General features: G+C 51.5%; 1 protein-coding gene and 10 non-coding genes across 11 annotated transcripts; 3 read left to right on the top strand and 8 right to left on the bottom strand.

The window, feature by feature from the left end:
* Nucleotides 1–1,869: 1,869 nt before the first annotated feature.
* Nucleotides 1,870–4,243, bottom strand: ABT1 (activator of basal transcription 1). Its single transcript, XM_002714190.5, has 3 exons — nucleotides 3,729–4,243; nucleotides 2,768–2,970; nucleotides 1,870–2,682 (listed from the first exon to the last, which is right to left on the bottom strand). The coding sequence occupies exons 1-3, from the start codon at nucleotides 3,967–3,969 to the stop codon at nucleotides 2,302–2,304; spliced, it is 825 nt and encodes a 274-aa protein (XP_002714236.1). The 5' UTR covers nucleotides 3,970–4,243; the 3' UTR covers nucleotides 1,870–2,301.
* Nucleotides 4,244–5,594: 1,351 nt separating this feature from the next.
* On the bottom strand, nucleotides 5,595–5,683 carry TRNAY-GUA (transfer RNA tyrosine (anticodon GUA)). Its single transcript is given in 2 exon segments — nucleotides 5,595–5,630; nucleotides 5,647–5,683. It is a non-coding gene; the product is annotated as a tRNA-Tyr (tRNA).
* A 1,863-nt stretch (nucleotides 5,684–7,546) lies between these two features.
* TRNAA-AGC (transfer RNA alanine (anticodon AGC)) lies at nucleotides 7,547–7,619 on the top strand. The gene has a single exon. It is a non-coding gene; the product is annotated as a tRNA-Ala (tRNA).
* A 1,369-nt stretch (nucleotides 7,620–8,988) lies between these two features.
* TRNAY-GUA (transfer RNA tyrosine (anticodon GUA)) lies at nucleotides 8,989–9,076 on the bottom strand. Its single transcript is given in 2 exon segments — nucleotides 8,989–9,024; nucleotides 9,040–9,076. It is a non-coding gene; the product is annotated as a tRNA-Tyr (tRNA).
* A 2,056-nt stretch (nucleotides 9,077–11,132) lies between these two features.
* On the top strand, nucleotides 11,133–11,205 carry TRNAK-CUU (transfer RNA lysine (anticodon CUU)). The gene has a single exon. It is a non-coding gene; the product is annotated as a tRNA-Lys (tRNA).
* Nucleotides 11,206–12,051: 846 nt separating this feature from the next.
* Nucleotides 12,052–12,123, bottom strand: TRNAP-AGG (transfer RNA proline (anticodon AGG)). The gene has a single exon. It is a non-coding gene; the product is annotated as a tRNA-Pro (tRNA).
* A 755-nt stretch (nucleotides 12,124–12,878) lies between these two features.
* On the bottom strand, nucleotides 12,879–12,952 carry TRNAI-AAU (transfer RNA isoleucine (anticodon AAU)). The gene has a single exon. It is a non-coding gene; the product is annotated as a tRNA-Ile (tRNA).
* A 454-nt stretch (nucleotides 12,953–13,406) lies between these two features.
* On the bottom strand, nucleotides 13,407–13,478 carry TRNAA-CGC (transfer RNA alanine (anticodon CGC)). Its single transcript has one exon. It is a non-coding gene; the product is annotated as a tRNA-Ala (tRNA).
* A 2,496-nt stretch (nucleotides 13,479–15,974) lies between these two features.
* TRNAV-CAC (transfer RNA valine (anticodon CAC)) lies at nucleotides 15,975–16,047 on the bottom strand. The gene has a single exon. It is a non-coding gene; the product is annotated as a tRNA-Val (tRNA).
* A 439-nt stretch (nucleotides 16,048–16,486) lies between these two features.
* On the bottom strand, nucleotides 16,487–16,559 carry TRNAR-ACG (transfer RNA arginine (anticodon ACG)). Its single transcript has one exon. It is a non-coding gene; the product is annotated as a tRNA-Arg (tRNA).
* A 6,141-nt stretch (nucleotides 16,560–22,700) lies between these two features.
* TRNAT-AGU (transfer RNA threonine (anticodon AGU)) lies at nucleotides 22,701–22,774 on the top strand. Its single transcript has one exon. It is a non-coding gene; the product is annotated as a tRNA-Thr (tRNA).
* Nucleotides 22,775–26,727: the final 3,953 nt, after the last annotated feature.

Genomic DNA, 26,727 nt, shown 5'->3' with positions numbered 1-26,727 from the left:
TGCTTTGCTCACCTGTTTGCAAGCTCTAGTACTGTTAAGTGCACCTGAGAAGGATCTGTTCCCAGCCCCCTCCTCTAGGTTTTACCCATCTTTACAGTGTTCTGAATGTGACAACTCATTCATCAAACGTTTCCAACTAAGGGAGCACAAGTTCTTTCAGACTACTGCTCTATCATCTTCCTAGTTCACTTGGCAGGAATGATCTGGAAAACACAGTGCAGACTGAGTCTTAAGACTGTAATCACAGGCCGGTGCTGTGGCTCAATAGGCTAATCTTCCACCTGCGGCGCCGGCACACCGGGTTCTAGTCCTGGTTGGGGCTCCAGATTCTGCCTTGGTTGCCCCTCTTCCAGGCCAGCTCTCTGCTGTGGCCTGGGAAGGCAGTGGAGGATGGTCCAAGTGCTTGGGCCCTGCACCTGCATGGGAGACCAGGATAAGCACCTGGCTCCTGGCTTTGGATCAGCGTGGTGCGCCGGCCGCAGTGCACCGGCCACGATGGCCATTGGAGGGTGAGCCAATGGCAAAAGGAAGACCTTTCTCTCTCTGTCCACTCTGTCAAAAAAAAAAAAAAAAAAGAAAAAAAAAAAAAGACTGTAATCACAAATCAGGTCTGCAGTAGGAGCACTCCACGCCCTTCCACAGCCCCATTCCTACCACCAGTGGCCATGTTATCACCCATCACCACTGTTTCCTCAAGTGTGCCTTAGTAAATACCGAATTAGATACTGACAATGTGGGCTAAGAAATCAGTGTGTGGGGTCTCTGCCTGCAGCACCAGCACCTGATACGGGAGCCAGCTCCAGTCCCGCCTGCTCTGCTTCTGAACCAGCTCCCGGCTGATGTACCTGGGAGGGCACCAGAGGATGGCCCAAGTGCCTGGGTTCTTGTGCTCACATGGGAGACCCAGAATGTGTTGCGACCATTAAGGGAGTCCAGTAAACAGATCTTTCTCCTTCCTTCCCTCTGTGTATTTCTGCCTTTCAAATAAATAAATTAAAAAGAAAAGAAAAAAAATCAATGTGTGAGACAGCAAACCATAGTGCTACCACACTATTCATCCTTACAGGACACGGACCTCCTGCCAGGCTAACTGGTGGTGTCATTCTCCAGTCAGAGTTTAAGTGCTATCACAAACCTTTCTAAAGAGGTGGACAGCCCAGAAGGCTGTATCTAGAGAATAGTACAGGAGAGTTAAAATACAAAGTTCCTACCCCAGCTTTCCATTAACTTGCCAATGTATAAAGCCTTGCTTTTGAAGATTATTTCTGGCCAAAGCCAGAAACTCTATCCTACTCTCGTACGTGGAGAGTAAGAACCCAAGCATGTGGGCCACCTGCTGCTGTTGCTTTCTCAGGCACATTAACAGGGAGATGGATCAGAAGCAGCTGGGACTCAAACTGACACTCTGATGTAGGATGCTGGTGTTGCAAAAGGCAGCTTAACCTGCTATGTCACAACTCCAGCCCCTAGGCTTGCCTTGAAGGGTTGTGTGTGGAATAAACCTTGCTACAGCTCTGCCCAGACCACCTGCCATCCTGGTCTGGAATGCAGTGTGTAAGTTCCCTTAATAAACTCTTGTATTCCTATATGGCGCTTCCCAATTCAATTTTTCAGTCTCAGGATTCCTGCTCAGTTTGGGAGACATGACATACTCTGCCATGACAAATTCTGCCTACCAGACACTCAGAGAAAGGCGGGGAGGAGGTGGGGTTCAGGTAGAATGGAGGCTGAGAACAGGAGATGAAGCAAAATGAACAGATGGAATACAAGAAAAACTTCTAACTTGTTCAATGGGCTCCATCCCCCGAATCTAAAAGTATGTAGAAACAGTCATATTCTTCCTTTTCTGTAAAAAAATTTCAAAGATGGTTTCCATCCCAGTCCCACTTTATTAGCTGCTCTACTTGCTTTCAATTAAGAAACAAAGATGCTGCTGCCCCCTCACCTATGGATGGTAAACACAACCTGACTCCCTAACAAGCCGTTCCTCTGATTAGCAATAAAGGGCCTTTCTGGGACCGGCAAGTGGGAGTTTTAGGGAAACCCAGCGAGACAGCCAGCCAAAAGTCAAGCAGAGGAAAACCAACTCCTACAGTAGTCATATCCACACCACAGGAATTAGGCATTTCAGCCAAACACGTACAGGAGTCGGGAGGAAGGAGAAAGGAAGCCTGAAACACTTGCGTTTCTGGGTCCTCACCAGGGAAACACAATAAAATGTTTGCCTGTGTGGTCAGTCTCCCTAGTGTGAGGTAGAACGAGAAAGGCAGAGCCGGGGGCCGGAAGGGGTCTCCCATTCCCTCAGGAGTCCCTGACCCGAGAAGGTCCCTCTGTGTTCTCCGAGGGGGGCGCAGCTCCGAAGATCTTGGCAAGGAGCCCTCGGTTGGAGCGCGCCTGGTCCTGGACTGCAGCCAAGCGAGCCCGCTCACGCCCTCCTGGCCGCGCTGCCTTCCGGGCCCTCAGCTCCTGCTCAGTGGGCCGCTGGGCAAATGCCCAGGAGCCATCTGGTCGGGTAGGGTCCCCATCAGCAGCAAGGAAGCGCTGTCCTCGCTCCACACTTCGAAGATAGAAGTCAGTCTCCCGCTTGGCTTGGGCAACCTCTGCTCTCAGGCGCTGCCTCCGTACTTGGCGCTCAAAGGCAAGGTGTTCACTGAGGTGGGACCAGGTGAACCGGTGCAGGTACTGTGGGCAGGAAGAAAAGGAGAGATCAAGGAGAAGAACTGGGAGACAGACAGGCGGACAGCTTGGCACGTGGGCCAATCCTCACCTTGAGATTCCACAGGTCATAACGGAACGGGCTGCGCTTGCGGGCACCCATGGGCGTGTTGTGCAGACTGGCCGCCACGCGCTTGGCTATGCGCTTGTCCCGAAACTCTACCCAGCCTTCGGTGTAGTCTTTGCTGTACTTCGACCGCTTTTTTCCTCCTGTGGCCGCTGCTGCTGCTTTTTTCTTGCGTCTCACGAACCGATCTGCGTACCAAAGACAGAGCTGAGCTCGGGACTCGGCACCCCAGACGCGCCTCCCACTGGCCGCGCCATTCTCTTAGCTCGCCTACGGGGTACCCCCTCACAGTCTCTGGAAAGAATGAACTGTGAGATACACTCTGCCTCACACACCCTTTCCTTTATCTAGATCAACACTTCCTCAAATGTCACTCCTTAGGTCTGCCCTGCACGCTACCAAAAACTTGTACAGGGGCCGGCACTGTGGCGCAGTGGATTGAACCCCTGGCCTGCAGTGCAGACATCCCATATGGGTGCAGGTTCGAGTCCCGGCTGCTCCACTTCCGATCCAGCTCCCTGGATTCAGGGAACCAGCTCCCTGGATCGTGTGCCTCGGAGGGCAGTGGAGGATGGCCCAAGTCCTTGGGCCCCTACACCCATGTGGGAGACCCGGAGGAAGCGCCTGGCTTCAGATCAGCTCAGCTCCGGCCACTGCAGCCATTTGGGGAGTGAACCAGTAGATGGAAGGCCTCTCTCTGTCTCTCTTTAACTCTTTCAAGTGGCTAAAATAGGAAAGTTCCTGATGTTTTTATTCCAACTGCACTATCGCTCAGCGCATCAGTAGGCACAGAAGTAGGCGCACACGAGATCGGAACCCAAAGGCCGCAAGCCCAGAACTAAGGGGCCAGTAGGCCCGCCCCCCGCCCCGCCCGCTCAGAGATCCCATTCCTACGATGCACCAGGCCAGCGCCTCGAGAGTTCACAGAGCGCGCCCGCGCTCCTACCTTCCGCCTGAAAGAACACGCGTCCGACCTCTCCGTAGGCGCTCAAGAGGTTGCGCACGTGCAAGGGACGGAAGCGCGGCGGGACGTGGCCCAAGTATACAATTCCCGGCACCACCCGCTTCTTCTTGCTGCGGCCCGTTTCTGTGGATTCCTCCTGGTCCTCTTCCTCCTCTAGTTCCTGCTCCGTCCCTTCTGGCGGATCTGGTTCCGTGGCTGCCTTCTCCGACTCCTCCACCTCCATGCTGACAGAGACAGGGAGCACGACAGCCGTAAAGCGCCGTGGCGATTACGCACTCGTCGTGCGACGACGTGCTACGAGGGGCGGGACTGGGGCGGTGACTACGCAATGAGCGACAGCTTGCCGCGAAGGGCAGGGCGAGGAGATGACAACAATGAAAAGACTGAGGGACGGAAGCTGGCCCAAGAGGGCGGATTTGAGGGTGTCAGGTCAGAAGTGAGAGTTGAGCTGGGGGAAGGATGAAAAATCGGGAGAGCGGAAGTGACGCCTCTCCAGAGGTGGGGTGACGGAACCGGAACCGGAAATAACGTTACGAGAACGACGTAACACGCCCGGTTGAACGCCCTGAAGAGGCGCGGGCGAGTGAGGCAGGGCTCCGGGAAGTTCGCGGGGCAGTATTTGCCGAGTTTCTTTGTGCCCTAACGATCGAAATAACATTTTATACAAAGAACCCGGATATGGTGTCGGTGACGGATAACTCATCTTTGTAAACTTCGATTTTCAATGTAAAACTAAGAGTTTTGAAGTCTCACATGACAGTATTGAATGTTTTGAATGTTTGAAAATGTGGTTTAACGTTGCAGATGTTTAGATTTACTTTCGAAATTTTAGACAGTTTAACGACTTTAAATTTGATTTTGTGAATGTCTGAAGTAAGTGTGCGTGCGAATTATTTGAAGAACTTGGCTTGTTCCTTATGTGTGTGTGATAGTCCATGTGTGCGTTTCTGTCACACGTATTCGTCAGGTCACCCAGGCCAGCCCGGTGCGGTTCAGCCCTCCTGTCCCAGGTCCTACCCGGCGGCCCCGGCGCGACCGCGCTTCCCGACACCCAGACCCGGGCAGGGCCCCCGGGGCGCCCCCAGGACGCGCCCTGACGACGCGTGCTCGGTGGGAGCAGAGTGACGCCCAAAGGCGCCTTTCAGTTTTTCGTCAATGCGCGACGCCCTTGATGGGGGCCCCAACACTAGTTTTGCATCCCGACTTGAGCCCAGAGGGACAGAGCGGGGGCAAACACGTCCCCACTTAAAAGGCCCCAGCTCCCTTCCAGAGATCCTGTGCATTTCTCGCTTCGCCGCCTGCACGTGCGTTCATTTTAAGGGAGGCAGCTCTTCCCCCGTCCTGTGTGTGTGTGTGCGGGGGTGTTGGTGGCAGTGCGTGGATGCGGTTCCCTCCTCATCCTTTAACACTGCCCTGAGAACAGCGCTGGGCGCCAGATCGCTTCCTGGCTGTGCAGAAAGATCCCGGGCGGGGCGGGCGCGTGCCGGGAGCAGACGGTGCCTTTAAAAAAAAACTCCGAATGCACGCAGGCGCTAGGTGATGAGAGGCGCAGCGCTGCTTAAAGTCTCTTCAGTACTCACCAGGATAGCACAGAGCCCCAAAGGCCAGCCCTAAACCTCTGGTGAAAATTGGGAGCGAACTCCCTTTGCGCTTCGCGTAGCACACGCGTCTTCGCAGCTGAACCCGGTGGGCCGGGGGCTCCGGGTATACTCGGGGAGCGGGAGAGGCGTGCCGTGTTTCTGTGGGGCATATTTTATACACGTAAATAATAAAGGTCTGCGAGTTTGAGCGATAAGCATCCAAGCATCCTCGTTACTGCTGCTCTGTCTTTGTGGTTCAAAACTGTTGTCCTTCGAGCCGGATTCGAACCAGCGACCTAAGGATGGCTGATTTCACGCCACTACAGTCCTCCGCTCTACCAACTGAGCTATCGAAGGACACGTGAGGGTGGCGCTTACAACACCTGAGATAATGGATGGCCTGATGGTTTTTAGTTTTGTATTCACGCGCGCTTCGGAAAATAGGGCCAACTGTAAGGCAGTGTTCCCCCACACTGGAATTTCTATACATTTATCTGAGTACCGTGTTTCCTAGCGTTATAAATATGAAAAATCCATTGGGTTGTATACATGAGACATTAGGTGATTTGTGTATATTCCATAAATGAAAGCCCTCCGCGATCCCTTGTCCCCCTCTAGATACCGCATAGCTAGGGACAGGCTCTGCGCTGTGGCTGATGTCCTGTGCGGTCCACCTCCTCCTTCCTCTCAAAACTGCCTGGTTGTCCCGTAAATTCTGTAGTTGTTCTAGGTACAGACAGCTGGGTTGAAGAGGATTCCGGGGTTGTAGAGCACTGTCTGTATTTTCATACCTTTGCTATAAGTCAATTAGGAAATGGTGCAGCTTAACAACTAGTAAAATTTCCCTGTGAATCTTAACATATTGTTAGGCTTTATTTACTTCTTTAGAAACTTAGAGATAGAAAGACTTAATACCTAATCCAGTATTCCTGGAAACCAGAACTCCTAACTCGGTAAAGCCTCAGACAAACCGATGGCCCAAACACAACGCATGGATATGAGTTATGGGATTGGGCTGATTTTCTTTTCCTCAACCTCCATCCATGGAAAATAGCCGGGAAAAAAAGAGAAGCCACACAAAATTCTGCTCAGCGATGAGTAAGGAGAAAACACGTGTGACCTTGAGCCAGTTTTGAGATGGATAGTGCTCTGAGTTTTGAACTTTCTTGTCTGAGATATGAGAGTGGGAGCGAGCGGCAGGAAGATGAGGGCCTTCGTTCTCACCGTAGTTTTTGTCAGCTCTGATTGCAAAGAAAAAGCAAAAGGACTAAAGGCAGTCTCCGCCGACTTGGAAAGGGCCTGCTGGGGTCGCCCTGCACAGCGTAGGGACAGAATCACTTTCTCTAAAAAAGTGTTTCGCCTTCTCCATTTCAATTTTGATCATCTTGGCCAATTTCACTGAAATTAGAAAATAACATTAAAGCAAACAGGAGGAATTCTCTGATAATGAAATCTCAATAGAAGATGCAGATGTTGGGTGGGGGGCTTTGTGTGAGTTTCCTAAAATGATGGCTCCCTGGCACCTGGAACAGTACCTGGTACCCGGCTCTCCACCGGCCCAGGAGAAAAAGGCAACTACTGCCTTTGTCTTTTTGCAAGGACACCAGCTGTAGACCCGCCATATGTTGTTCACTGCTCTTGTAATATTTACCTTGGAAAAATAACTTGAACACCCTTTGATCAAACTACAGAGCCAGAATAAAACCAAGTGGGCCGCGCCCTCTCCTATCCTTCCGCCTCTGTGTGATGGGGAAAGCCCGACACGTAGTGGGTCTTCAAGGATATCCGAATGTGTTCCTGGGACCCATTCAGCCAACTGATGGAAATTTTAGGGGCGGGGGCGGAGATTGGCGGAAATGCTGCATAGGCCGAGGTTGAACCTCGTTGCTTGAGTAAATTGATTTTCTCCTGGCTTCACCCTCAACCTTCCAGTCCCCCGTTTCAGAAGGTCAAATGCTGTGTTAAGCTCTTGCCCCATTCCCAAGACAGGTGTTTCTGGGGAACCCCGCGCTGTGGCCCAGGCGCACTCCACGATCCTTTACCGCCAGGAGCCTGCACCGCAGCACCAGGTGGGCGGCGTCCAGGGCGGGTGTCTCCCCGCGGCTGCCAGGTCACCGCAGACCTGCAGCTCCGCACGAACTGGACAGTCTGAATTGTCCCGAGTCCGGCCTCACGGTCAGCTTGCAAAGGGGATAAAGCAAGCGAGCGCTGCGGCCAGGTGGGGAATTAGCTCAAATGGTAGAGCGCTCGCTTAGCATGCGAGAGGTAGCGGGATCGATGCCCGCATTCTCCAGTTTTGTGCCTGTCTTTTGGCTTTGCTTCTCCTGCTAAAATCTTAGGGAAACCGAAGCCGTTTAACGACGTCTGCTCATTCCTAACATCGCTGCTTTTTCTTTCAGGACCTGTGCTGAGTTCTGTGGGGGCGCCCGTGTGTTTTGCATATCTGACTTTCGGTTTCTTCCTGGTGGATGGACAGCTCTACCCCTCGCCACATGTGTTCGAGTATTGGATTTTTTTTTTTTTTTTAACTTTCTGTATCTATTTTCCACCGTCAGTTCCGCAACTTTAACAAATGCAGTGCATGAAGAGCATGCAGGCGTGTTTGCGGTTTGAGTTCACTCGGGAGCTGCCACTTTAGCACAATCTCCAGCCCTTAATAGGAGTGGTTTCCAGTGCGTCTTGGGCAGAACGAGCCTGATTCAACAAACCTGGGCTTCTGTGTTCTTTTTCGGCTGTCCAGGTGATTTCCGAAGCGTGGGAAGAATGATACAAAATCCTCAGACAACTCTTCTTTACTTTGATTTAACACCCTTGTCAAGACTTGGATCCGATATTTTTGTCATTGAGCACTCTCCCACAGGCACCCGGGATCTCATTTCTGAGACAGGGTAGCAGTGGGATTATTGCCTATTACTGAGATTAGCGCAAAAGTAGCAAACGTGTTATACTCTACTTTTTCAGCGAATTCCACAGGTGGGTAGGAACTCCTCTGCATTTTTTCTCTTCTATAGTTTTTTTTTTTTTTTTTCCTGAATGCACTGTTCTCTTCCAGCAGTGTTTTCAGAACTCGAAGCATATTATTATCACCTGTGGAGGTTTTTTTTTTTTAATTACCAATTACCAAGGCCTAGGTCTCAACTCTAAAGTGGCACAAGTGCAGGCGCTTTGTAAATTCTCCCCGAGAGATCAAATCCCCACCGAATGTTCCTACGCGAGCCCTAGCTAAACAGAAGGGCGACTGCACCTGCCAGGGCGCGTGGGCGGCGGCGGAGGTCCAGTGTGCAGCTGACCGCTCCGGCCGGCAGGGGGAGCGCGCGCCCCACCAATCGCCGGCCGACCCGCGCGACCCCTTGGCCGGGAGCGGACGCCCCCCTCGCCCCCTAGCCTGGCGGCCTCTGTGGTCCGCAGCGTCGGGGCCTGGGGGTATTCACAAGGGCTGAATTATGAGAACTCCGGGATTGAAGTCTGATCGTACGCATGGAAACAATCGTGTCGGAGAATAATTATTAAAAAATGCTACACTTGCGGCGGATCGAGAACAGGTTTGAATGTATTTCCAATACAGGCAGGTGTATTGGAAAACGTGAAGGTTGGAAAAGAGTGGGAATTGCATTGTGTGCCAAGGTGAAGGTGGGGACTTGTAAAAATTGCAAAACACAAATTCCTTCGAGCCGGATTCGAACCAGCGACCTAAGGATGCCTGAAAGCCTCCACTACAGTCCTCCGCTCTACCAACTGAGCTATCGAAGGAACCGCGAGCACGGCTCTCCTGCCGACGATGCCATCTCTGCGCCGCTCCGGTGCGGACCCCTGCGGCCCCACTCCGAGCGCTGACGCCTCTCCCCGGAGTCCGGGAGTCCGGGATCCCGCGGACCCGGGAGAAAACAGCACTGACGCTCGCGACATTCCTAAAAAAAATACGGAGAATGAATTCAAACAAGCAGTTCTGACCTCCACTTATACACAGAATTGGAAAAACCTTAATCTGCGATTTTAGCAACATAGCGAACAGACGGAGGGAAGGGGCGATCCGCGTTCACTCTTCCACGGGATAAAGAAGGATCTTTGCCTTTGCTTTTTCTTTCTCTCTCTCTTTTTCCTCTTTTTAACAAGAAGTAATCACTCAACATGACTTTTAACCTCATCTTTATTAAAGATGTGAGGCCGGTCTGGGTAAATTAAATATAACATTTGATGTCCTCCCCAAACTCAGTGGACTCAGTTATCCTATTTTATAGATACGGTTAGTGTTATCTAGCTTATCAAAACACTCTTTCAGAGGGTAAGTGCACAATTCTATGCAACTATCAAATAAACATTTCCGGAAGACTTAAGTCATTAATGAGGAAGCGAACAATAGGGAAAACTGTTTCAAAGAATTTACTAATAGTCACAGAAAGGAACTATGTAAATTCGTGTTGGAAAATTAGACACAGAACTGGAAAATGGCCCCACAGGGCAATTAAACTGCTGCTTTTTCTATGGGGCAGGCAATTGAGTGTGTCCTGCAAAGTTCTTTCGCATGGCGATCATTCATCTGCAGGCTAACATCTAGAGCTGAAAAGCATCTTACTCAATAAACAGATGTCCCACGAGGGACACCTGGAAATGTAAAAAGTTTTGACCATCACGACGGAGAAAAGTACTTCTGGGACACAGCAGGTGCGCACATGAACGCCCACCCCGTAACGCACAGCACAGTCACCCACACAAAGACTGATCTGGTACAAATGTAACTGGTTCTGATGGCAAAAACCCTGCCCTGCTCTGCGATCCTTGGGCAGACCCCTTAGAAAATGTTGGAGGTCTAGGATGTCATTGACAAGAAATGCAACCTTTTTTTTCTTCTTATTTCCAGATATTGGTAATTTAGGCCCTACTGTAATAAAAGCGTGTTCTGTTAATATAAGCATTTGTCTTTTAGAAAACGGTCGGGGATTCTCTGAGCTCCAGGCTCAAGCTGATTATGAAAATAGAAAAATGTGCGCTGGGAGCAGTTACTGAAAACAAGGAGACAAGGCGGGGCTGCAGGAATCATTCCTCCCGGCGCTGGCGTTAAGATGTGTCTCCCTGGCGTGCTACGGGATTAATACGGATAACTGCGATGTGAACCATCCTAAGGCCCTTGTGGGATCCGAGGAGGGCGACTTCCTGGCCTGCGCTGGCCGCGCGCAGGTGTCCCGGGAGCTGCCCCTGCCTGCCCGCGGCTGGGCTCACTGGCGCCCCCTTCTGGCCGACGCCTGCTCCGAGTCCGCGGTTCCGAGCCCGGGACAGTGCAAGGCTCCCGGCAGGCGGTCTGGGCTGGAATTCAAAACTTAAATGGCGAAAGCGATGTTTTTAACACAACAGGCAGGAAAGGCAAGGGGATGGGGGGTGTGATGAGACGGTGGCAGCAGGAGCCGGAGGCCCCGGTGGGCGACAGAGCCCAGGGTCCTGTCTGGGCTGCAGGCTGGGTGACTGGGGACCACGCTCTCAACCGCGGCGACAAGCGGTTCTGGAGCTCTGGGCCTGCCGGACTTGGGTCACTCCTGCTGCATCCAGAAAACCCGACTCTTACATCCTGGGAACTTCTGTTATCTGTCAATCAACACACGCTGCTGAGAATGGGGGAAAGAGGGCGGATACAGAGAAAGTGGGCGCGATGCGTGCTAATAATAATTTTAGGAATTGTGTGCATTATTCGACTTTCATCTCATTTTACATATGAAACGAAAATAATCAGATCAAATCTAAAATCCTGCATATCCTGGCTTCCAAACAGTTCTATGTTCTCCTAATACACTGGGGACAAAGCGGTTCTCCAGGTGCCCGGCTAGCTCAGTCGGTAGAGCATGAGACTCTTAATCTCAGGGTCGTGGGTTCGAGCCCCACGTTGGGCGCTTTCGTATATTTTTTTTCAAACCAGTTCAACCTGGATAGCCTGCGTTTACCGAAGGCCAGGGCGCCCCCTGGCGGGCCCGCGCCTCGCCGATCCACGATTCCCGTCACGGTGCCGAGGGGCTGGGCGCGTCCACTCCCCAGGGTGACTCTAAAGCGCACATCCCCTCAGAAAGCCTCAGGGTGCTGGGAGGAGCGTGCCGAGGTGCCAGGCACAGTTGCCGGGCCCGCGTTTTCCGGGCCTGTCCACCCCGCCGCACTGCATATCAGCGACGCGTGTCTCCGCCTCTGCTCCCTCCACCCGCGCCAGGAAAATACGGGTTCCGTGTTGCCCAGGCCCCTCACGCTTGTCCATGGTCCTGTATAACCAGCACACAGGCCTTGCCTGTGTTTCATAGGAAGCATCTGGCAAGCGCTAGAACACAAGACCAGGGAATCTGGTGTGGCCGCAGAGGAGCGCGGGGCACGGGATCCCGCAGGGGGACGTGCGAGGAGAGGGTGCGGGGCCCCTCCGGGCACGGGACAGGGACCCGCGGGCCGAGGGTGCGGGGCGCCGCGGCCCCAGGAAGCGGCGCGACCTTTGCCCCCGCGCGGCCGCGTCCGCAGAGGCGGAGGCGCGCTGTCCAAGGGTGGCCCACATAGTTCCTACAAACACACCCGAGGAGGCGGCGAGTGTCACTGCACGGCGCGTGGAACACTGAACCGTGCAAAACCGAAAGCTCCTCGCCTGTTCCAATGTTACCTTCACCTGTCCCGATGTCACGCAGTTCTGTGTCACCGAGGCAGCGTGTGAAGCCCTGACTTCCAGAGAGCGCTCACGGGAGCCAGGAGCTGGTGCAACAAAACCTGGGCTCGTCCGGGATTTGAACCCGGGACCTCTCGCACCCTAAGCGAGAATCATACCCCTAGACCAACGAGCCACGTGGTAAAATAGGCTTCTGCGATTTCCTAAATAGCCGAGCAATTTCTTTCGGCATAACCTCAAGGCTAGACTGTATGCAGCTGCTGCTGACACCAGCTTTACTTGTGCACCTTTAAAATCAACCAAAGTGGAAGACTCTGGGGCCCCGTCTGAGGCCCGGTCAGTCGCGTCTGGAGCCGCGCGTTCCCAGAGCCCGCGTGGAGCCCGGCCGCCTGTCTCGGCGTTTTCCTGAGGAAAGGAAACCGCGACAGGATGCACCGCTGTGGGACCGCGAGCTCTCCGGTCCGAGGGAAGTCGGTTCAGGAGGGCGAGAGGCCTCACGCCGCGCGCCCACGGCGGGGCCCTGGCGGGCAGATCCGCCCCGACGGCTCCGTCCTTGGCTTCCCGGGAAAGCGAGGCGACGGGACGGCTCCTCCGGGCTGGATCTGCCGGGTCAGCGCACCCGCGAGGGCGCAGGTGGGAGCTGTGGCTGCTCGCCGAAGACTTCCGTGTTTCCAGGCTATCGCGGGGGTGGTGCTGCCCGCCAAGCAAATCGCTGCCACTCTCTGTCTACAGAGGAATTTAAAGCTGGCGTCTGAGGACACAGGATTTGAGAGCCCTGACCCGCCGAGACTGCGTCTCTCGACTTCCGGGGCACTGGTTTAGAATCAAAAGGAACTTGCTATTCGCCTTGTAACGGCAAACCTCTCGCAGCTTTCCCTTCTCTGTGTAAAAGTTGCGAAATTTAAATCGCACTGATGCAAAACGTTGAGCTGGCCCGTACGGGGATCGAACCCGCGACCTTGGCGTTATTAGCACCACGCTCTAACCAACTGAGCTAACCGGCCACCTGCTCTGTTGCGCCTTAGAAATCCATTCAAGAAATGTTCTTGTGTGTTGATTTGTTTTCTTTCGTGAGATTCGCGCACCGTCCAAGCAGCGGATCCAGCGACGCCAAGGCGGACTTGAGGTATTTGTCCAGTTTTTTTCGTTCTTTGACGTTCGGGACTAAGTGCGCCATCCGCTCCGTTCCATGCCCTCGAGAGCGCCCCCACACGGTCATCTTCTCTTGGGCAGGCTCTCCTGGGATCCCAAGCGCATTTTTTCAGATCAAGCTGTTGTCTCAAAAAAGCCTGTTCCCTTCGACAAGGACTCAGCGGCTAACACACACCGCAGACCGGTAAGGAAGCGGAGGATGCGAGGCCTTCCCCGCCCCGCGCAATCTTTGATTTTTATCCTAGTAAGTAGTGGGGAGAAGGACCCGACCCATAAAAGCAGGATTTAAGGTCGGGCAAAAGGATCTGGAGATGCCGGGGATCGAACCCGGGGCCTCATACATGCGAAGCATGCGCTCTACCACTGAGCTACATCCCCGACCCCGGGACGCCACTCTCCTGGGCTCTCCCCAGTTCTTTGCACCGAGTTCCACACGCTGCCCCCAGAAATTCCGTGTTTGGTGAGCGCTACATTTGAATCGTGCTTCGTCCGACAGAATCATGAAACAGTTCACGGTGCGGCATCTTTCCAGCCATGACACTTGTCAGGGATGGAACTAGCCGCTTGGGACTCCGAACAGAAAAAGGCAGAGTGGAGTCCTTCTTTGTTGTATTTTTATTTTATTTTAAATTTGGAACCCTTCCGTTTCCTTTTCTTCAAAGGCAGCCGAAACCAAGGGTTGCTAAATCAAGCCGCTCCCTCTGTCCCTCGGTTCTCAATCTGGGGTGCCAAGTGTGTCTCTGACAAGGTGATCCAATTGCCCCGTACCGGCACCCACATTGGGTCGCTTGCTTAACTAAAAATGTCTTGTTTTGGGCCAAAAGTGGAATATCTAGGATACTGGGCAGCCATTGTTTATTTCACCGGCTGCAGGAGGGGTTCGGGTAAAAGGTCTCACGGAGTTAAGTTACCACCAAGAGGTGCACGTTCAGCTCATGTCCAAGTTCTCGTAGGGGCGGTGATGTTCGTGGCCTTCCTGTGGTCAGCGATGCCCTGCTCTCCGGGGGGTGTTTCCAATGGCCAGGGGGCTTCATCTCACGGGGAGGCGTGTTACCTGCAGGCGGGCAGTCAGGTTCTGCGCCAGAGAGAATTCCCCCAACAAGATGCCTCTGGACAGTACTGATCAGGAAAGGTTTCTCCTATGGGAAACAAACATAGCTCCGTGAGCCCGGTGATTAGAATGTCGTAGGGCGGCTGTACCAATCCCTCACCTCTGTGAATTCCTTTTCGGTTAGTCCTAAACGACTGGCAAAGACTCCCTGGCTAAGGGAGACGGACGAAACCCTGGATCTTGCTTCTGAACTGGGGACTGTGCGGACACCGGGCCTGAACCCCCAGGCCCGCTGGAACTGGGCGCAGGTGGAGACTGGGAGGGCTGGTGCAATGGTTACTGCTCCGGAAAGCCCCGCTGGGGACACTGCAGGCTGCCGAGAGGATGCTCCCCGACAGCCTTTCCGCACGCCCCCCTCCCACCTATTACGGTTCACTTGGCACTCTGCACCTCCTGCAACAAGCCGTTTAAGAAGGGACTCCGCCCGCTGCTTAGACGGAATGAAGCCTGGTTTCAAAGCCCCTTGGTGAGGCCCAGGCACCTTCGGCTGGCTGACAAGGTCACAGCAGGTCTGTCTCAGCAAGGCGTGAGAAGGACAGCTGCGGTCCTCTTGGTGGTTTTAGGTTTGCAGGGAACCAAACTCTGCGTGAGAAAGCCGGAGCTTCCTGGCGGTCCCGCTAATGATAGCTGTATTGCTAATTTTAGGGACGAGCGCTTAGCCCCATAATCCCCAAAATCTCCATTGCTTTGTAGAATCTTAATCAAATTAAATGTTGCTGTAGGAGAAGGGGTTGATGCTTTACGCAAGGTTCAGCTGCTTGTGGGAAAGAATTAAAAGGTAACAGGCTCCCTGGTATATACTTCCCACTAGAATATAGATAAATGTTATTAAAGCTTTAAATAAATATGTACTACAAATACAACAATGGTTAGGAGGTCAAAACTGTAGAATAGATCTAAGTGAACCTTTAGATAAGTACAATAAAGAAATCAAAGTTACAGAAAGAACCGCAAAAGAGGGGATACATTTTTAAAAGAGCCTGCTTTAAACATTGGGGCTTCTTGTAAAGATTAGATTAGGAAGGTGCTATTCTAGATTGTGTAGCCAATTTCTGCATAGCTCAGCAGCACTCCAGGCCTTGGCTTGTGTGGGCAGCCCGTTATCTCGCACCTGTCTGTGACGGTAACCCATGCTCTGAACATGCCTTTGAAAATCAAAGAAATTGTAATTAGATGAAAATGGACAACAGACTTGTTATTGTAAGAAAGAATCACTATGTGACTTATGATATAAAAATAAAGTCTGGTGCTCGAGGGCCAGAGCCATGCCTTCAGCCTTGCTGTGAATGTGTACCTCAGTTCTCCCTTTGGAACCCCTGGACCGGCTGGAGCTGGACTGCAGCAGCCCCTGTCCGGGCAGGCTCAGCCTCCACTCCCTCTCTTCCCACCCTCGGTCTGTCCCCCTTAAATAAAGTCTTCCCTGCTTTAGCCGCCTCCTCTCCTTCTTGGAACCCTAGAATCCTAAAACTGGGCAGCCAGCTCCTAAATGAGAGGGAGAGGGCCCAATCCAAGCGTGGAAATCTGCTGCTGCTGCTGCTGCCTCCGAGGACCCGGGCCAGCACCTGCTGCGGGGACCGCATGGGCAGGGGCCGGCTCCAGCCAGTGCGTTTGCAGGGTGCCCTGCACTGCATTACCTTACACCGCGGCTCTAGCAAGAGAGGAAAAAAGGAGCAATACGTACTTAAGTACGGACTTATAAAGGCGAGTAAATACTCAAAAAATTTTAAAGTGCTAATTCCATTGGAAAAAAAAAAATCAAACCTTGTTTCCGCCCGGTTTCGAACCGGGGACCTTTCGCGTGTGAGGCGAACGTGATAACCACTACACTACGGAAACGCGTTGTAGCGAGAGCCGGCGCGGGAGCATTCGCTGTGTGGCGGCCGCCGCTGTCTGCGCCCGGCGGCCCGCGCGGTGGCCGCGCACCGGAGTCTTGGAGCGCGGAGTGCGGAGGGGGCCGGCGGTGCCTCCAGAGCCCAGAGCCCCAGTGATTTATTCTGCAAATGCCCGGATGTTCGGGACAAAGAAGGGACTCGGACTTCTCAGACCGACGCATCCTTTATCATCGCTCGACCCAGAGCTCCAGATCCTCACAACTTCACCTCACTTGACGGAAGAAATAATGCCCTTCCGCGCCCAGCTCTGGCCGGCGCCGCGGGCGGAGGCCGGGAGTCCATCTTCAGTGGCTTGGCGGTCCCCGATGCCCGCCTCAGGCCTCCGGCCTCACTTATCTCGCGTCGGGCGGAGAAAAGGAGATGGTAAAAGGGAGCGCCGCCACCGAGCCAGCCAGGAGTCGAACCTGGAATCTTCTGATCCGTAGTCAGACGCGTTATCCATTGCGCCACTGGCCCACGCTGGGTACCTCACTGGCCTGTCTCCTCAGAAACCAGGCGGCGGGCGACGCTGGCCCCCGCCTGCGCTCGGCCGAGAGTCGTGTGGGCTCCGGGGGGCCGCTCGCTCCACACGCTGGGCAGCAGTGCCCAGGAGGCGCCTGCCGCCTTGCTGGCCTGCGGAGGACCCTGGCTGGACCTCTGGCGGACATTGGAAGCTCCTGATGTTTTTCTTGTCTCTCTGTGGGCTGTACATTTTTTGCAGGCAGCTCCTGCCGCGGGACCTACGTCTCCAACTGTGCCTCCTTCGAAGGAGCACAGAGCCCCTGGCACCCACACGGATGCTTGCAAACGCGTGTGTTTCTCAGTCCCTGTATTTCTGAGAAGCAGCAGTATCTCCAGGCCTGGTGAACGTTGCACAGAAGTCGAGGGCAACTGACTGCCTGCCGCTGAGAATGCTCGCGTCGGTCGTACGGGTTCAACAGCCGCTACCAAAAAATGCAGGTCTCTGACCTTTCAGCAGAAACACAAGGGTAGACCTGGTTATGCATCCCTCCCTCGGCATTAGATGGGGCTCCTCTCGGGTTTGTACTGTTGGAACCGCAACGAATGCATCTTTACTTCCCCTTACACATTCTGGCTAAGAGAAACCATTACCGTCTTGAAACTCCAACAGTTTACCTAAGAATTTCAGGCCCCACTGTCTTTCCCCACCTCCTACAGCCACTGCTGCTTCTTGAAAACTCACCCTGCTGCCTTGCAAATTGGGAGGAGCCTGTTTGGGACCACAGAGTCCCCGCCTTCCTCCTTCGGCCTCTCCCTAACCTGCATACATGCAGGACCTCTGTCCCCAAAGAGTGATTCATGAGACTTACTCACTCACACTTCCTTTTAGTGTATTAATTATGGCTATAATTATGTCTCATAATTAATTAGGCTATAATTATGTCTCATAAGTTAGAGTTATGTCGAAGAGCTCACAAAGGATGTGTCATCCTTGGGTTCTTTAAAGACAATGAGGTTTCTAAAAGGAAAGGAGGCGGAGGAAGGAATGCAAAAGAGGAAGGGGAAAAAGCAAAACCGTTCTCTTAGCTTTTTTATTTGTGGAGAATCCCACAGGAGTCCCAAAAGAGTAATGGAGCACCACTAACCCAAAAAGAAAGAGAAAAAGCAAAAGCAAAATGGAGTTACTTAAGCTAAGGCCACTAAGCACCAGGAACTGCCCGGGCCATCTGTCAGAAGCAGACACAGGTGGTGAGCCTGATAAGGACTGAGGGACACTACATCATAGGCAGCGGCTAACCAGCTGGCTACTCGTTATTTCACCCACACTACTGCACCACGACTGGCCACACCCGGAAGACCCCCAACACACCATTGGTCACACCCAGACACCAACATCTGGTTAGTGACACCCCGAAGGATGAGCCTATGATCGGTGACCCATCAGGGCACATTCGCCGCCCACCTATCCCAGAGCGGGGATAAAGAGGCAAGCCGCACACCTGCTCTGCATCCCCTCGGGGACCACAGCTCAGTGCCAGTGAAACTCTGCCCGAGTCTTCACTGACTGAAGAAGCTCTGCTCCCCCGCCACACGCTGGAGCCAACCTCGCCTGGATGGCCCAGCCCCTCACCAGGATGGTCCAGCCGCTGCCGGAGCCAACATCGGAGCTGGACCAGACTTCTCATCAGTGACTTCTCCAGCCCTTCACCGTCGAGCCTACTGCCCAGAGTGCTAGTCATCCCACGACTCCCGCCCGTAAGTGACTGTTTTGAGATCCATCTCTCCGAGTGGTCATGAAGACTTTGGACTCTGGACTTTGACTTTTCGTGATCGTGATATGAACCTTGAGAATGCAGCATTCATTTTACATTCTTAGCCATGAGTGTCTACATTGGTTATGCTTTTATGCTTTGTATGTGTTATACTTATTACTGTTGCAGGATATTTCTGGAAGTTGTCTTACTCCTAGATGTGTGTTATACCCTGTGGACTAAAGACATATTGAGCGGTATTGGTCTTTAGATATGTGCATTGAATACATATTAAGTGGCATTGAATATTGAATAATAAATTATATTAAAAAGACTATCCCGATTCTGTGTGATTCTTCCCCATGCTCCGACACGCCCAATTAGCCCTGTTGAGCTACCTGACAAGTGGTGCTCACGATATTATTCCACTCTTTTTCTTCTGTTTCTTGTTCTTTCTCAGACTAAACAGGAGAAGGAAGAGAAAGGGGAGAGTGAATGGGAGGGTGGATACCATGGGAAAAATTAAGAATTACTATGTTCTTAATCTTGTATTTATGAGAAACATACAAACTAAAAAAAAAAAAAACTCAAAAAATAAATAAATAACCCTACTGACTCCCTGCATCAACTCTGCCCTGTGCACTGACTTCCAGTGCCTGGCAGCCTGAGCCTAATTTTGATCCAGTAACACTACAGCCTCCTATTGCCACTTGGTGATTGAAGACTCCCTCTTGGAAGTATAATTTTAAATATAGTGGAGAAAGATAGGTACATAACAGATCACTCTGCATTAAGAGAAGAAATGTTACCGGAGAAATGGCAGGGTTCTTGTCTTTGAGCAAGAAAGAATTCAGGCGTGAGACAGAGAGTAGTGGGAGGTAAAATAGCAAGGTTTATTAGGGAAGGGACATCTGTAAGGATGGGTGGGCACCTCTCCAGACAGAGCCTGAGAGAGGGCCCAGTTGCTCGGACTGGGGGTGGGGGGAGGAGCAAGGTTACTGGGTTGAGTGGAGAGATTACACCTGGCCAGGCAGGCGGGCAACTCAGCAGGGAGTGTGCTGAGTGCGCTGTCTGGTTGAGGTGGTGGGTGTGTGGGGGGAGGTGTTAAGGAGATGGGTCTCTGTCTTCACACATCTCCTCCTGAAACAAAGGATTTTATGGCTGTAAATACTAAGAAGCTCCTATCTGAGTTTTCCCTTGAAGGTATCAGACAGGAGGAAGCCTAGCTGGCGCCATCCTGGGTTCAGAGGAAGGGTGAGCAGGATCCCCTAGAGAATGGGGATGGGGCAGAGTGTTTGAAATGCAGATCCTGGGCTGCATCTGGGAGATTGTGGAAGATTTGTCAGGCAGAAGGGGCAGGGACCTCCACCTGGCAGGTTATCAGGTAGAAGGGGGCAGGGCAGGATGCCAAGGCCGGGCTGCCCCTGAAACATTATCGGGATGACTTTGAGATGTAGATGCATATGCTGGATATAGATGTCTTCTCTTTAGGCCTGTCATACACACCTAAGCTCATACCTAACTTCCTACCTAACAGAAGGAGTTTTCTGTTCTGAAGAGGAGTGTGGAACAACTATGCCAGGATTTTCAGAAATTAAGAAAATTGTGGCACTTTCTGGTCTATTCTGTTCTCATCACATATTCAGAATGGAGATGTCAGATCCTAGGACCTCCCTGGAAGTCACAGGTCCCCTAATGTACCTATGAAATCAGCTTGAACCCAACTGGCTATGTTAGGGAGGAAGTTAGAAATTAGCCTATGCGTGTGAGAGGGGACAAGGCATCCACAGACGCTCGCAAGCACACCTTGGAAGCAGCCCTAGTATTTTACGCTCCAGAGTCCTGCCCCTGCCCTGATAACTTTACAGGTGTTCTCAGCCATCACCCCAAGGGAAGCTCCCCAGGAGAATCCTCTCTGCTCAACACCGAATCGGTTACCTAGCTTGATAATATTCGGCAATAGAATTTTTACATCCTCCAAGGAAAGTACCTATGGGAAGGTTTGCTGCTAGGGAAGGTGGGGGCAGGTGGGCTCCACAGTCTGATAGCACTCGGTAGTGAAACCTTGGAAGGAACTTTGCCCAACTCACACTCAGCAAACCCTTTGTCCTGGAGAAGAGGGAGGAGGGTGGGAGAAATGATGGAAGAATTGGACCCTGATCCCTTATAAGCCCCGTTCTGAACACAGATTGCACGCTCAACTCTCAAGTTTTTCCTGAGCTGCCCACCTGGCCTGAGAGGTGTATTCTCTCCCTTAAACCCTGTAACCTTGTTTTCCCAATCCAGAATGATTGAGAGCTCTCTCAGAGTCCATCTGGAGAGGCACCCGTCCATTCTGATGGATGTCCTTACCCTATTCAACCAGCTGCTTACCACTACTCTCTGTCTCGCATCTTGCTGGAGAATTCTCTCAGGACCAAATGGGTTATCTGACCTGATTACATAGGGCAATAAAACCCTCACAGACACCCTAGGGGAACCCCTGTGCCTGGCTCAGCCAGGCCCCAGCAAACCTGGGGAGGAATTTGCTAATTTACTCTCCACAAACCCTTTGTTCTAGAGGAGGAGGAGGGGAAGGAGAAACCTGGCCCCAGTATAAACAAAGACTGCACTTTCAGCTCTGCTCTCTGCTGAGCTGCCTGCCTGGCCTGTATTCTCTCCATTCAACCCTGTAACCCCACTCTCCCCCCAGTTGGAGTAACTGGGCACTCTCTCTCCTTTCCATCTCGACGGAGGCTCTATCCCCAATAAAACCTCGTTACCTTGCTCTTTGTCTCACGGCTGAATTCTTTGTTGTGAAGACAAGAACCCCAGGACTTCTCTCCAGTGACAGATCTAAGGCCTTTGTCCTCACTCCATCACCCAGAGGAGTGGAAGTTTTCCCAGAATCTGACCAAAGTCCATTCTTCTCCAGCCCTGCCTCAGGGACCCTCTTTCCCTATAACACTATGTAGGAAAATTGATCAATTGATATGCGCTCCCTATGTAAGCGCCCAATACGCAGGCCTGGAGGGACCCCTCCCCCAGGCACCCTCCTGGGTAGCAGGAGTCCTGATTGCTAATTTCCTATGAAATCTTTCACTATCTTTCCCTTTGCTCACCCCCACCCCCCATTGTCCGTATTGCAATTCTTCCTCACTGTGAGGCACAGAATCGACTCCCAATCCCTGTAACAATAGTCCACAACATCTCCAGTCTGAATGCAGGCTGGGCTCTCAGTTCTTCCCTGAGTCTGTCAGGTGTGTGCTCTTCATCAAACTTGGCTGGCCCGCATCCTGCCACTGTCTCGCATCTGGGAAGACAAGAACCTTAGATTCAATCCTCTCTGGTGACAGGTTCACACCCAGGTCGCTGTAAATGATTTTCCAAAATTATCTTTGGCTACTGAACTTCCCAACAATTCTGTGCAAACATCAGCTGCTAGTTCAAAGGGAACTCCCATTATTGGCTGGTGCTACCCAGCGTCAGGTGTGGCTGGGTTGCCTGCGGTTATATGGTTCCACACACTAATAACCTGGTGGGTAGTGTTCTTATATTCAAGAAGTAAGGGAACAGATGTCATGTGAAAGTGAACCGCACTTACAGGCTTCACTTGGGAGTGACTTTCACAGCTGAGACAAATACTTGCAAAGTCTGCAGAGTTTCACTAACTCCCTTTGTTCAAATCATACTTCCCAGGGCAGATTTAATTTCAACAGGCACACAGCACGTTGGTAACGTTTACAAATACCCAAGCCCCCGCAAGGAGACAACTTCTTGCGAGTGCTCCCTTTTTATCAAGTCAGATCCTTTGGACAAGAAGTAGGACCCCAAGGCTGCTCCCCCTCCAACGTGGCAGCCGCAAGGGGTCTCGTTTACCTCCTTCCAAGATGAGATCGTTAACCAGGAAGTCTTGCATTTTTAAGGCACAATTCTGAAATCTCATTAATACGTTTTAGATGATAAAACGGAGCTCAATTTTAGGGAAAAAAAATGTGGCAGAGAATGACCAGAATTTGAATTAACCTGCAGTTTCATTTACAAGCCATGCAATAAGAGCAGAAGGCTTGCTTCGCGCACGGCCCGGTCCTTGGTGCTGGAGCGTGCTCCGGTACACGCGATTGCACCCCCTCTCTGCGCCCACCCCCCGACTCCGGCCCTTTCCGACCCCGGCGAGATGCGCAGCTGGACTCTCGACCACGCCAACTGCTGCGCGGAGTCGCCTCGCGCGTGGGGGTTCAGGGTCTCCCTTCCGCGGGAAACTCAATTTTCGTGCCCGGAGCGATTTCCTATCTCCTTGGGGGCGAGGCCCAGCTCCACCTTCAGGATTTTTGAAGCAGCCCGGCGGCTACAGGCACTCAGTAACGCACAGAACAAAAGCAAAGATCATCCCTTTCCTTGCCGGCTCAAGAGCTGCTTGCGTGCTGGCTCCGTGGCTTAGCTGGTTAAAGCGCCTGTCTAGTAAACAGGAGATCCTGGGTTCGAATCCCAGCGGGGCCTTTTGTGGTTTTTCCCTGTCTTCGTCATCACGGAAATAATTCAATCCTGACCTTGAAGGCTACTTTCCCCAAGGGGGTTTCGTCCAAGTGTTTTATGCGATCCGAAGGGGACTCTCATGGTAGGCAAAGAGGATGCACAGATGACTTTGCTTGTCTTTCAGAAGAAAGAATTCTTGTGTTTCATGATTTTCTTTATATTTTTATTCCATATAACATTGGTGCAGCAAACAGGAAAGGGATCAGGAGAAGCAGAGGGACACCTCACCAAATGTGAACTATAAGCACCATCGTAATTGGTCCTTCCAGTGTCTTTCGCGGGGTATCCCCGGTACACTCACCGTCTGCACTCAGAGCTTTCAGAAAGGTCAACGCTGGAGTGATGGATAGAACTGCTGAAGGCTCCAGCATCTCCGACCGTCCACAGTAGCCAGTAAACTCCAACCATACAAAACAGACAGTAATTTACTGTTTTAAAAAAGTTGCATTGTGCTGAAAGTTTTTTTTTTTTTTGGGGGGGGGTATGAGGGGGAGTCAAAGTGAAAATAAATATTTGTCACCATGCCTTCAGAAAAGACACTGTTGGGAAGAAGCCTCTATCTGAGTGCAGAACACAGTGGCTAGCTGCTGGAAAAGACGGACTTGAACTCCAGGAAGGGCTGAGGTTCCTTCTCCCAAACTCTTCAAGAGGGAGAAAGAAGTCAATTTTATGTTAGCCAAGAGTTCTTTCAAAAAAAAAAAAAAAAAAAAAAGCCAGACCAGGGAAGTGCAAGTTCATTGTCACTGCTACCAGTCTCCTCTCCTGTCTTTTAAGACCAGGTTCCAAAAGAACATTCTGCCAGCTTGACTTTTGCCATTGGAGCATATTATTTTTTGTAGATAGTCAAGGATTGAAATATGACCTCCTGACCTATCTTTGGAAACTGAATGTCCCCGTACTTGGAGACCTGGTTCAGGAAGCAACTCCACCTTTATGGGGAATTTCTGCTCCCCCCCTGCAATGTAATCCCCACCTTTCCCTAAAGAAAGATAAACCCTCTTTTTCCACAAGATTTTTCTCTTTTCTGCTCATGAATGCCTTCTATTTTTTTTTTTTTTCCAGACTCAGAGTGCAGATCTCCCTCAAATAATGAGATGCACTGGGTGCAGCTGTCAGCGGTACACCACTTCATCCTGCTACCAAACCTGCCTTATCCACTCCCTGCCTGAGTTGAGCCCCAGGAACATTTTCCCAGGGAAGCTGCCAGCCAAAGAGTCCTCAGGGGAGTGCATGGTTTATATATGGAGGCGGTGGTGCTGGCTCCTGAACCCATAGCACGCTGCACATGAGGAGTCTCACCATCTCTTCCAACGGCCCACTCATTTCCCAACTCTCCTAATAGTCATCAGTTATGGAAGTGATGTATGTGTACAAGTGGAAGTGAGTCACCATCAAATACTTGTGTATCTGATCAGTGGCTGTTTGTAGAAGATCTTTCTCTCCTGCGCCAGGCACCCTCATCACACACAAGTTGTGAGTTCTGCCCTGAGGAGGCTGGTGTGAGGGTGACAATTTTGTGCCACGAATCACACAGTGGGATGTAGTCCACTGGGAGTGTGTGGGGGGCACCACAAGCTGTATTTGGACATTTAGACTGGGTGGGTGTGCAAGGAGGAGAGACCATACGAGAACTCACTTCCAAACTGTTGCATGTGGGAGATGTAAGCTTACCCAGGCAAGAGAATGGGCAGGAGGAGTGAAATAAATGTTCTAGGCAAAGGGCACCATGTATACCAAGGTGAGCTAGGGCTTGCCAAGCTCTGAAAAGTGGAAGTGTTTAGGGAGGGCACATGCGAGTCTGGATGCTTCTCCTTGTCTGGAGAGGACTGTGGGCCCTTGGGCATCTTTGCCACACGCGGCCTCACAGATGGACTGGACTTGGCAGTGGCTAAGAGTCAAGTGTTTCATGCTTTCTTTTCAAAGACCGAGAATCACCACAGCAGTGTGATGGCGTGAGAATTTACCAGTGTGGGTTGTGTAGGCCTTTGCTGAGGTTCTCCTGGGGGCAGGTGGAGAGAGGAGGGGCCGTTTCTCTTCCCATCCTGAACAACCAGGCTCGTAGTGTGTCTTTGTGCCAGCCTGTCGACAGCTGCGGCAGGGGCTGCACCTGTCCTGTTCACTGCTGGTCCTCCAGAGATCAAGCACAGGGCCTGGCTGGCAGCAGTGAGATGGCTAGTTTTAGGTATCAGGGTCCCCCCCCTAAAAATTATTCCTGGGTGTTTTCTCTGAGGGTATTTCTGGATGAGGCCAGCATTTGAATCAGTAGACCAGTGTGGTGGGCACCTTCCAATCTGTTGAGGGCCTGGGTAGAGCAAAAGGCTGAAGAAGCAGGGGCCCACCACTTCCTACCCCAGCCCAGCCTCCAGCTCATCTCTCCTCCTGCTCTCCCACCTGCTGACCGGCTTTTGGGCCTTGTATCTGGGCTGAATCACACTCGCTGCTTTCCTTGGGGTCCAGCTTGCAGACCACACACCATGGGGCTCAGCAGCCTGAATAGCAGCAGGAGCCAACTCCTAGTAATCTCTCCTGATGGACAGACCATTTGTTTTATTTCTCCGGAGAACCCCGCCTCATAATACTCAATTGTGACCAAAAACCCATCCATCAAGCATTTGTTATTTGCCAGGCATCTTCTAACCACTTCATGCATACTAAGTCAGAGATTCTCACAACTGACTTCTGGAGTAAGGTACAATTATTTTCCAACTTTAAAGAGGAGGAGGCCGAGGCTCAAGGATGCAAAGTTACTTGCCTAGAAGGTCCTATAGCTTGTCGGTGACAGAATCCGGGGTGAACCCTGCAGCCTGGCTTGAACTGGAGCAGCCTGCTGCCCTTCCAACAGCTAGAAGTGCTTCTCATCACCCAACGGGTGCCTGCTTGCCATTTCCTCCTTTCTCTTATGTTGCCACAGCCGATGGAAACTTGAAATCGTCTTTAATCTCAATGTTGGGATGGGTCAACATGGAATAAATGCATGGCCACCTGGGCAGTAAGAGGAGGCCCCATTTGTTCTTCACTAGCCTTGGAGATGATAGTCTTTCTAAGATATATACATTTACTTTTCTTTCAATGGATAGATGACTATGCATTTTGGGAAATTTTGGAGGGAGGGAATGAGTACAAAGATTTTGAATACTGATAACTGTAAAACAGATTCACACTACATGTTGCCTTTGTAACCTGGCATTAGATTGAATTTCATTTTTAAAAAGATATGGTGAAGAGAACATTGCAGTCATCTGAGCTTTTTGATTCACTGGGGCTTTGCAATAAATCAGTTCAAAGCAGAAGCATTGTGTGTTCATATTTGTAGCTATTAATGTTCAAGTTGAGAGGACATCAGCAAACTTGAACTTGAGGGACATTTCTGCAGATGTCACTAATCATGAACTTTTGTGCGTCGAAATCGTGCTTCCTGGTTCCTGTGTCCTGTTCTGACTGCAAAACTAGTGGCTAGGGCCAGCGTGACCTCACTCAGCAGACCTCCGGGCAGCAATAAAAGCAGCCGGTCTAGGCGTGCACAAAACATAGCTGTGCCAAAGGAGTAAAGAAAAAACAGAATGAGGCCTGTGACAGAGTGATATTTATGTAAATTAAAACACAGGCACTCAAAGGACTAATACATGTTCTACAAAACGCATTGAAAGAAAAGGGGGATAAATGTGAAAAGGAAAGGAAATCAAAAAGAAAAAAAGCAATATATAAATACACAAAACAAAAGAGAGGCTCTTGAAGACATCAGTGTTGACAATGGGCCATAAACTAAACAGTAGCATTCATTCAATTGTCTCCGAAGGATAGACAACTACCGAAAATAGAGGGAGGAGATTAAGTTTAAAATTACCGGCATTCAGATTACCTTCTGAGAACAGTACGCACTCATTCTATAGGTAAAATGATTTTTTGTTTCGTAGTTT

The sequence above is a fragment of the Oryctolagus cuniculus genome, chromosome 5, assembly GCF_964237555.1.
Source record: "Oryctolagus cuniculus chromosome 5, mOryCun1.1, whole genome shotgun sequence".
Classification (NCBI taxonomy): Eukaryota; Metazoa; Chordata; class Mammalia; order Lagomorpha; family Leporidae; genus Oryctolagus; species Oryctolagus cuniculus.
Note: the sequence above shows the minus strand (reverse complement) of the source record. Positions and strands in the feature narration are given on the sequence as shown.